At 38.1% G+C, this 11,323-nt stretch overlaps 1 protein-coding gene across 1 annotated transcript in view; it reads right to left on the reverse strand.

Annotated features, from left to right (window-relative positions):
• The window catches only part of LOC103799855 (disks large homolog 1-like), a gene marked incomplete at its 5' end in the record, with an annotated part of 10,989 nt that extends 1,484 nt beyond the window's left edge, over nucleotides 1–9,505 (reverse strand). The window contains 5 exons of the mRNA XM_009072207.1: nucleotides 2,253–2,344; nucleotides 2,698–2,807; nucleotides 6,444–6,616; nucleotides 6,873–6,974; nucleotides 9,455–9,505. Coding sequence (XP_009070455.1) covers nucleotides 2,253–2,344; nucleotides 2,698–2,807; nucleotides 6,444–6,616; nucleotides 6,873–6,974; nucleotides 9,455–9,505 — 528 coding nt within the window. The remainder of the gene's footprint in view (nucleotides 1–2,252; nucleotides 2,345–2,697; nucleotides 2,808–6,443; nucleotides 6,617–6,872; nucleotides 6,975–9,454) is intronic.
• Between the last annotated feature and the right edge of the window lie 1,818 nt (nucleotides 9,506–11,323).

The following is an 11,323-nucleotide window of genomic DNA, read 5'->3' on the forward strand; positions in this document are numbered from 1 at the left end:
CCAGCAAGGCTGACCTTGGCATGCCAACCTGCTAGCACCACCTTTGCTTTTGGCTACAAAGAGGAGGAACTCATGGAGTTTGTTGTCCAGCCAACAGATTCAAGTTGTATAGACAATAGGCCTCCTTATATAGTCAAAAGTTGGTGTAAGCTAGATATAATTTTTGCCAAGGCTAGAAAATAATTAGAAATGAGCCAATATGAGCGTGTTCTGACATAGCAGAATAAAGCACAGTCAGGCAAAAATGAGAATGAAGTTTCAGCTGTTCTTACCACACTTCAGTCTGGAAAGGCAATCACTATGAGAGAGCAACTTCCTTTTAATTAGGATCACCATGTCGGTAACCAAAGAAACAAAGTTTAGCATGGAAGATAGTTTTGGAGGCAGGCCAGACTCACTCTTTTGTGCCTTAAGAGATTACTGCTGCTTCTGAGGTTTGCATTCATGCAAATTACTTCCTTTTTATTCCTACCATTGCTTTCCCAGCTCTTAAAAGCTTTCTCCCCATCTGCAGCCCGTTGTACTGCCTGTGGGAAGAGGCTGCTCCACTATTACAGGTCAAGTGTAATGTTCACAGCACAACAGAGCATCAGAATTAGAAATGTCTTTGCAGCACAAACAGCTACAAGCTTCAGCACCTCACTTCTCTCCAGCTATGGTCAACCACATCTCTTCCAAACCTCAACACCCTCAAATCAGAAGGATGTGCTCTTCATGAGCTTTGGTGCAAACTAAGTCTGTTGAAACTGAACCTGCACCTGAAGCTGGTTTCAGTTACCACACATGATGTGGTATTTTTAAACAGATTAGGGAATGCTCACACTTTCTGGTTTACCACCTGATTCACAGGGGTGGCAGCCTCCAAACTCTAAGTAGGATCTGTAATGTCTTCAGTTATCTCAAACAGATTCAGAAAAGGATTTCTGGCTTGAACTGGATTATCAAGGAGAGAAGTCCAACCATCTTCCTTTGTCAACAAGCTGTATACTCCAGAGAAAAATCATGAACCTGAGCACTAGAGGACTCAAAAAAGCCTTTAGATTTTTGAAATATCATGAGTTATGTCTCTTAATTTCCTGAAAAACTGTCCTATATAGAGCCCTGATACAGCCTGGGATAATAGCATCTACTACTAACTATTTAATTAATATACATCAACATAAACCCCTTCATTTCCTGAACAACAAACCTGACACATTTGCAAGCCATTTGGAAAGGGACTCTATAACAGGAAGAACTTCCAATACATTTTGCAAGTCCCATAACTTTGGGGGGTTGGGACTAGATGATCTGTAAGGTTCATTCCAACTCCTAAATTCTATGATTCTAACTTTCTGGGTGCAGACAGAAGGCTCTGGGAAGAACAAGATACAGTATTGGGATAAACTGACATCTAGGTAGCACAAAATGTAGAGAATGAGGCAGCAGGAGGACTGTGGCAGGGACTCTACTGGTTCCTCCACCTTCCCCCACTCCCACCACTCCTTCCTGTGTCTCTCCCCAGCTGGAGCAGAACTGCTCCATTCACAGCTCTGCCCATGGAAGATGTGGAAGAAGGACCTGGGCAAAGCAGTAAACACTAAAACACTGCAAAAGAGAACATAAGAGGAAGGAAAGGAGCAATTGTCTATCAGGGCAGGAATAGGGAAGCCTCATTTCTGGCATCCTGAAGGTCATGACTTGACCAACCTCCCCCTACTACAAGCCACAATACAAGGAATGAGCACAGTTTGAGTGACTGCAGCCCATCCCTTGATGTTACAGTAAGGTCCATGGCAGGCACAACTTGGATTTCCTAAGTACCATTATGTTGTAGTGTTCAATTTCCAGAGGCTTAATTCACTACCATCCTGTTTGATCATCTTCACAATTAAAAAAAACCCCAAAAAACCCATAAATTAATCATTTCCTAGAGGCAGCTTCGCTGGGCAATCTCAGGTCTGCAAATGAAAAGCTTTAGGCATACATAACAACAAAGCAAACATCTGCATTATAATACCCAGGAAAAAGGTAGAAAGTCATAGAGTTTGTAAAAACTAAATGAAGCTCCTGGTAAATTTTTGTGTATATTAAATTAATTGATCAAATTGAATTCAGTGTAGAGGGACTAAGATGGGTCTATGCCTCAAAATAATCAGAGATCATCTGAAAAACCAAGTTCAACCTTATCTCAGTGGTTAGGCAAGTGTTATTTTTACAGCAAGCAATAAAGTTTCAACTCTGGCAAGGGAATAGTCCCATGCAAGACACACCTGTGAAGTGTTCAGTAAATTCTTGCTCCAGTTTCATGGCCCTCTCAAATGTCTTCCTGGCTTGCTCTTCTGTTAAACGTTTATTCATTTCCCTGAAATTGAAAACATACATTTTTAAATTACCTGGAGTCTTTAAAAAGAGAGTTTCAAACTGTTGTCTGAGTGTTAACCCTAATAAGAGGGTTAACCCTAATGACAGAGGTGACAGAAGAAATGAGCTCTTCTGGCACTGTGTTGCATGGAACTTAACACAATGACATTCGTTCTCAAGCACCTTAATTTGGATTAGAAACCTCATATTAAAGTCCTTAAAAATTAAACTTGGGAAATGGAACATTATTTCAAATGGAAACATGACAATTGTCTGCATGTAACTTGCAGTTGGCTTTTCAAATGCAATGACAGTCTCAAATGATTGAGCCTGAGGTACTCTATTTGTACTCACATGATATTTTCCACTGTTTTGGGTTTAATAAAGATGGAGATTGGGTACAGCTGGGCAATCTGCAGCCTTTTGATTGCATTCCCAGAAACATCAAGAATGCAATGTTTACCCTAAAAAGTGAGAGAGAAAGGAAAATGGCACTAAGCAAAATTAAGTTACAGGTAGCACAGCATAATAATTTAGAAGAGAAAACACATCTCCACTGAAGCCAGCAAAATCAGTGTTTGCATCAATGATACTGTGATTTCACCACTTTAGCACAAGGCCCTACAATAATGCTCCTCTGTTGCATCACACATCATTTCAAATGTTCCTGACCTTTCTTTCTTCCTTCCTTTCAGCAGCCCAGCCAGCAGTGCAGAATCACTGAGTGGAACAGCTGGGCTTCAACGCTACCACCAAAATTTTTTATTTTTCTTCTGCTTGGTAATAATTTGAGGACCCTTTAGGGAGGTGCCCATGTCACAGATACATCACCCATGATGGCAGGGCAATGTGCCACCCTAGAACCATTTGATGGAACTGCATACAAGCCCTCTCCTCCCCCAGGTACAACACAGCAGACTACCAAGCTGGAGATGGTGAATGCAATTTATTTGGACTGCTACTTTTTTCATCTCTTGAGAAACAAATATAGTTTAAGCATTCCTTGGGCAACTGGGAGACAATGTGGTATGGCTGCTTTTCTCCCCACCTTTATTCTCCCACTATAAAGAATTTTCCAGCTCTCTGTAATATCTCAGCTCAAAAGGCTGAGAGCCTGTTCCTCAGGCCCCTTTCATCTTGAATACTCTCGTTTTTTTTATTTCTTTCCTTTCTGAGCAGCATAGGATTAATTTGGCTGCCACCATTTTAGAAAGGTACAGGGGAAGAGGATTAAAGATAAATGAAGAAATGCTGATTCTTGAGCAGGAGACCAATGTGAATGGCAGAAATCTCTGAGCCAGGATACAAACCCAGGAGCACCATGTAACCAAAGGTTACTCCTATCATACAACAGCATTCCAGAACTCCTGGGAGATCATTCCAGAGAGCATGTTGAAAAGCAAGGAAGTGACTGCAGTCTGAAATGACTGACATGCTTCTGTTTCCTGGCAGAAGAGATCACTAGGATCATTTACATATGATCTCTTGCACAACAAACCCCCAGATTTTTATTTCGGGAATTCTTAAAGAGGATAGAACTGTTCTTCCCACACAAACAATACGTATGTCTCTGTGCTTTCAAGTGATGACAGCTGTTCCCCAGATTCAGTCCATGGGTCTGGACACTGACTGGGATAACTTTAAAGAGGTGTCCATATGTTCTAGCAGAGTATTTTACCACCTGTGCTGATCTGTCCACATATTTCAAATGGTTTGTCTTTAAAATGTGGCACATGCTCTGAGAATTGAGAATTAAATGCATTACCTGGTCCTTTTTTCTTTTTGGAATAAGACACTATTTGCTGTGTTTGGCCCAACAACTTATGGCAGGTGCCAAAGGATTTTGTGCAAAGGGGCAGGGCTAGATAGGCAGCACAGTACCTGTGCTGGACCTCATGGAATATAACTGACAGTTTGTTCCAAATGAACACTGAATGTGCATTAACAGTGACCTCAGACACAGAGATGTACAAGCTGCTAGTGATTCCAAAGAAAAGAGGATATGAAAATTCCTTTCAGGTGAAGATTTGAAAGACAAGGAAAAAGAAATGCAAGTACTTCAAGATACGATTACCATGTTTCATCCAGGGAAGCCATTCTGCTCTTTGCACAGTGCATGTAGAACAACATTTTACCTATTTTTTAGTTCCTTACTTGCACTGCATCTGATTGAGAAGCACAGCACAGCACTCAGTGCCTTTTACAACTGTGCAGTGGCATCAAAAGCACATTTAGCTGTGTCGGGTGCCTTTTACAACTGTGCAATGGCATCAAAAGCACATTTAGCTGTGTCATTGTAGGTAAGGAAATAGAGAGGGGTCACCTGGAAGCTTGGGCAAATGAACACAATTGGAGGCTATTCTAAGACTACTGTTTCTATTAGGAAATAGAGAGGGGTCAGCTGGAAGCTTGGGCAAATGAACACAACTGGAGGCTATTCTAAGACTACTGTTTCTGGTACTTTTTGAGGTAGTGGCAGTCACTCTGTCTTCTCCTAAATTCATCATAAAAAACTTGGAAATGATCTTTTGTATCCCAGTAATAAAACCCACTGAAAAGACTAATCTCTTAAGCAAGCCAGAGAAGAATACAAGGATGGGAGTAGCCTCAGACTGACCACTTTGCAGCCCTGTCATGATTTTTAAGTCAGGTTCTGAAAGACAGGCCATTGTTTTCCAGAAAAATAATGTTAGCTGCAACTGAGAAACTGCTGCATCTACCCAAAGTCCCATGGTGGCTGTGCAAGAGATTTACTAGCATGGAGACATCTGGTAGTTCTTCATGTCCATTTATAAAAGATTCATAGTCATTTTGTACCTTACTAATCCCAAGAGATGGGCAAAAGAACACAGCCAATTTCAGGTCCAGGATGGAACTGAAGGATTGTATCTGTGCTAGCAGGTAAAGCAACTGCCAAGGGATTTATAATATTTAAGCTGTTCAATAAATAGTTTCATCATTTAACCACATATGATAGTTTCACAGCTTTGCTCAGCCTCCCAAAGTACTGCTCATTTACTTAAAAAACTTTGTAACTAATATTATTTCCTGTCCTTTCCTCACTATATTCAGGGTCAGGTTCTATTCCACATGGTGAGAAAGACAGCAGAAGAAAACTTCATCATGTGACCCACAGAATCTTACCATGTTCACCCTTTGCTGCCAGAAAATTCAGTTGCCAGAAATGACAACACTCACCCATTTAGTCAGAATGGTCTAAAGGGTTTTCCAGAGGACTAACTACACCCCAGTGTCACATGGGTTAACCACACTTAGCCTCTGCATGTCCAGACTGACACTGCTCACAACTGTGAGTTCCCACCTAGAAAATAGCTATTTCTTCTCTCCCAGAGAAACATTTACATTGTCTAATGTAAATGCACTGTATTTGTAAGCAGTAGAACAACACTCATCAACTTAACATGGAACATTTGCAAAAAACTTCCACCCAAACTCTTTATTTACAAGAACCTTACTCTCAGAAATAAACCTCTTTTTTACAGCTGAATCAAATGAACTTCAGTTTGAACTCAGAAATAATTAGATTTTGTAAGAAATAGTTCACCCAAATCTGTTCAGGATAAAATCAGTAAGGTCAGTCTCCAAAATGTAGTGGTAGTTATGTACAAAGTCTTCTTAAAATTAAGTTTATTCCATTTACTTTTTCCCCTTTGTCAGCTAAATACATGAAGGGCACACAGAACAACATTTTTACAAATTTTCTTCTGCACAGGTCTATATAAAATGAATCATCATATTAATTAACTCCACCACCACCATTCTTAATTAGTTAATGATCTATGTATGTGAGCTAGGCTAATTAGCCTGTAATTACAATTACTACTTCTATATACTCTTTAAATAAGAGGACACAAACTATGGTTGCTCTTTTGCCATAATTTCATCATGATGCTGTCATTATCCCAAAGCTTCATTACTTCCCTAAATGCAGCTGTGACAATGTTCTTTGTTTCTAGTCTTACACAAAGTCCTTTTAAAGTCAGAGGCTTCTTAATGACTTCTTGCCATTCTCTTTTTCCCTGTCAGCACAGGCAGATAATCACACCCCAGTAAATGAAAAGTAACTGACACTGATTTACCTTTTCTGCTACTTCTCGCACTGACTGGACACTTGTTCCATAAAGATGATTATTGTACTGGCCAGCTTCAATGAATTTGTGATCCTGAATATCCTTCTCCATTTGCTCTCGAGAAGTGACAAAATGGTAATCACGTCCATCCACCTCATAATCTCGTTTTGGTCTAGTAGTATCTTTAAATAGAAACCAGTAATTTTTAAAGAAAAAAAAAAAAAAACAGTGACTTTTTTCCTCTACAATATCCAAAAATAGTCATCCCGTTTATATGGCAAAATTTTCACAAGCAAAGAGATTGACAATTAAGATAGGTCTATAAACTTTAGGCAATATATTAGCTACTTTTTTTTTAACTCAACATACACAGGATGTCTCTAAAAAATTAACAGCAAAGTATCATTTAGAATTGCTTTAGTATTTGCTGAGACTTACGTGGAACACATGAGCCAAATTTGTCTGGAAATTCTGAGATCAGGTCATCGTTTATTCTGTCTTTCATGGGTCCCAAAACAATCACAGGTCGAGTGTAACTGACTATTAAACACAAAGGAATAATATCATTTCAGTACAACTGCTAACTTCTTAGAGCTCACCAAAATAGACTTTATCACAACGATTTTAATACCTCAAGACATGTACTCCTAAAGAGAAGAACACACGTTGAACAATGCAAATCAATTAATACCACGGTCACAGCAATATCTTACACCTTCACCCTCAAATCACTACCCTCAGTGACTGAGGATGAGTCTTGAATGCAGTTGTCTTTGGGGGGGAAAAAAAAGTCATTTCACAAAGTAACATCCTACATTCTAATGGCAGAAGCAAAAGGGGAGGTTTGAAAATCTTTTCAATTTAAAGCAGCAGCAGAATTCATGGAATTCTATGTCTGTATTGGGAAGCTTCTTTTTCTCTAAGACCACAATTAAACACTCATATATGAAAGAGCTATACACAGTCCCCCTAATTATGAACACCTTAATAAAATTAAGTGTAATATCTTTTAAAAGTAGCTTAACTTTTTATAAAGAGCTTTTGGTTGAAAATTAAGCTTGAGCAGAAAATGTCTAATTATACTGCAAGAGGCAAAGACGATAATGTCTAAGTATCTTGTCATTAGCTTATCATTTCAGTGGTAAAAATTTTAATTTTTGGTTCAATCTGTCTGCACAAGTAAGTCCAAATTAAACTCTGACCTATAAAATATGTTTTGATTTAACTCTGAGAACTATTTTCTTTCCATGGTATTGATATATTCATAAAAGGAATGTTCTGAATCCCCTAACTGTCAAACTTTTCATTTAATAACAAACATCTTTGCTTAATGCCTAAGGGTGGCCCAGCAGTGCCCCAAGTCCCACCAGGGTCTCATGTCCCAGCAGTGCCCCAAGTCCAAGCACCTTTAAATCTATATTTATCATTACAGTTCTTTACTCCTCTGGGCTTCTTAAAACAATACATTAGTGAGGAATGGAATTAGTGGTGAAATGCAGGTAACACACAGAGAATGCATGACTGCTCCTAGGCAAAGGAATGAGATGAAGGTTCTTTATGGCCTTCCTTATCCACTATGTTACTCAAAGGGAATTACAGTCCAGTGTTTAAGTGCCAAAGCACTTGGCTCTCTATAATATTTAGTTTTACAGTATGATGGTTCCTAAACCATTGGCTTGTGCAAAGTCTCATTCACATCTTTCCTCTTCAGTCTTGGCATTAATTCACATGGTATTACTATTGCTCTCACTAAACCATTAAGCTACTTGATATTACTGTCATTCTCACTAAACCATCTACCTGGGAAGGCAGTGCCAGCTAAACATGTTCCTCCTTTTGTGAGCCCCTGTGGTGTGCAGGCACAGACAGCAGCTGCTCCTGCCAGGGTGACCAACCTTCAGTCTCCTACCTTAAGCATAACTTATTTACTTTACATCAAAGGATGGGATGTATTTATTTTACATCCCATTTCCAGTAGAGTCTTAACTCAGGCATTTCTCATCCATGATTTTTTTTTGCCATCTACCATTGCAAATTATATGATATAAACAATGTTGTTTGTATTAATCTTGTACAAGAATTTTTACTGCTTTTGAAAGTTTACTGATGAATTTGATCCCATGTGCCATGATAACAAGTCAGAGTGGAAAGTCTGTACAGGTGTATATGCCACAATGCAATTAAAAGCAGCTTGGCCATGCTAGTCACCAAAACCAAAAATAAAATCCTGGCACTCAAGTTCATGTTAACATGTGATGTATATTGACTTTGATGGCATCCTATTTGATAGGCAGCAGGTAACAAGTGTTCCCCAAGGACATGCCTTTCATCAGAATAATTAAGAGAGCTATGTATCAGATAATGTAAATCACATGTTAGCACCTGTGCTAGTGAAGGGGAACACTAAAAATTCCACATCTATATTCACACAGTGAATCAACATCAGGACTAAGGTGAGAAGACATGATACCATTCCACTGGAAATCAGTGAAAAGCATTTTATTTTAAATGCATATGTGAGGGAGTATTTTCTCCTATTCATTTCCATTTCAGTATTTCTCTTTTTTTCTGAAAAAAAATTCCCTTGGCAATTACTAACCAATTAGCCATATAAGGAGTCCACACAGAAATAGAAGACTGTTTTAGAGACATTTCACCTGAATGTTTAGTAAACAGACAAATGATCTACTGACACACTTTTTGCTGTGACACAGTGAGAAACTAAAGCAATCTGAAACAGAAGAAAACTGTAATTTCTGAAGTTTGCATTGAAAAACTGTTAAAAATATTTTCCTTCTGCAATGTCAACCACACAAGTTCTTTCAGCAGCACACCTTTAGATTTTGCACTAAATAATTGAGCAATTTTTTAAAATAACTTATGCCTTTATGATTTATTCATTTGAATAAAGAAGTTCAAGAGAGTGAAGTAGTTTGCCATGGTGCTTAGTACATAAGGGCACATGAAGCATTCTGATAATTCAGATTGTATTTATTTTATACTAAGTGAGATCTACAAACCTTCTTGTTGATTGACTGGTTCATATGACAAGACATATTCCTCTTGGCCACCTAAAATGTAAACACAAAGAGATATCTATGTATTTTTTTCCTAAACCAACATAATTCAATTGAGTCATTCCATGGACCATAATGATACAGACATTCCTCAGCAATATGCATCACAATGATACTGATGAAGGACATCTTTCAAGAGCAATGAGTTATAAAAATCACAAAGATAAGCCAAACACCAAACTTTAAAGCATAAGACACAGAGTATAAATAATTTCCTGGTGTACGTTAGCATGTCAAACTGACATCAAGCACGAGAAGAATTTTAAAGCATTCCTGAAATGCCTGTCCCGTGTCCCTGGCTGCAATGCATGCATGCTGTCATTCACTGCTAGAGGCACTGCCACCTGCAGGAACCTTCTCCACATCTGAAGTCACCATTTCCAGCAACATTTTCCCATGTTTATACAGGGCTGACAACCATGGATGTCAAGGTGAACAGATCTTCCATTAACTTTGTCATGAACTGGCATCTGTATGAACGCTTTCAACCACTCTAATGCTACCCCCAAAAAAAATAGGATCGGATAGACTATTATTTTATTAATGAATTTTTAAAGGCAAAGTTGAAAACAGAAAATGCTTTGGATTGTTCTCAGCTCCAGAAAGCACATTAGCAGTGAATGAAACTAAAACGACTGAATCTGGAACTCCGACAGCTGCAGACTTTTTAAATGTTAGTGAAAGCATCAGAAATATACCTCAGTTGCCATCTCTCTAAAAGATGATTTCTAGTCTAACATGATATCTCTGAGCACAATTTCTTGCAATGGAATAACTAAAAATTAACTCCATGACAGCAGAGAATTTATAATTCTGAAGAGACAAATTATATGACACTACTTTGAACTTTGATGAAAATACAGTCCTTCAATAATTCCCTGGTGTAATTTTGGAACATTCTTTGGTGTTCATAAGCCAAACTTACAACAGGCAAAGGAACAGACCAATGCTACACCACAGCTGTACAGAAACAGATGGCAGACGAAGGCTTTAATAAATTCATATATTGCTTCTGTATATCTATTCTTTGCTTCATAGCAAATACCACTGATATCTAAATTTTACAGTTTCATTAGGAGAAATATTTCTCTTATTTTGCAATAAATTTGCACTCAAACTGTCCCACAGCAATACATGAACGACCATTTTAATTTCCTAAGTTGTTGCAAGTGAGGAATACCTTAAGACAGACACAAAAACATGCAACCTGCATATTAAAATATCTCAAAAAGTTACTCATGCAAATGGATTTTAGAAGGACAGTATATACTTTCAGAACCTCTTTTAGGCTAGAGAGAAGAATAGGGAATCACCAGCTATCAACTCATCTATGAAAGATCCATCTCACATATAATTAGATACTACTTTGGAGAAGTCACATTGCTATAAGGTCAAAAATTAGTTAAGGAAAATAGTAAAGAGATAAGTAAAATGCATCCACTTATTGAGGGCAAAAAGTATATATTGTCACTGCTTTTCAACACTTTGGAAAAATGAATATTAATAGAATGAACCTTTTGAACAACCGTACTCATCTGTAATCAAGATAACTTTCATATTAGACAGCAGTAAGAAGAAATTAAAAAAAATATTTTAATAAAAAGTGCTTGGAATTATGCATTCAGATAAGCAAATCCATGATATTCATAACCAAATCATGACTTCTCAAATAACAAGAGGGTAGAAAACTAACTAGCAGTACCAATAACGAGCTTTAAACATAAAGCAAGCTCTCAGAAAAACCTTGGTAGTGGGGGGAGAGAAGAAAGCAACAAATTTATGAAGAAAGCCATGGTTAGATAGTTTTAGTAG

Source organism: Acanthisitta chloris, unplaced genomic scaffold (assembly GCF_000695815.1).
Source record: "Acanthisitta chloris isolate BGI_N310 unplaced genomic scaffold, ASM69581v1 scaffold12413, whole genome shotgun sequence".
Lineage (NCBI taxonomy): Eukaryota > Metazoa > Chordata > Aves > Passeriformes > Acanthisittidae > Acanthisitta > Acanthisitta chloris.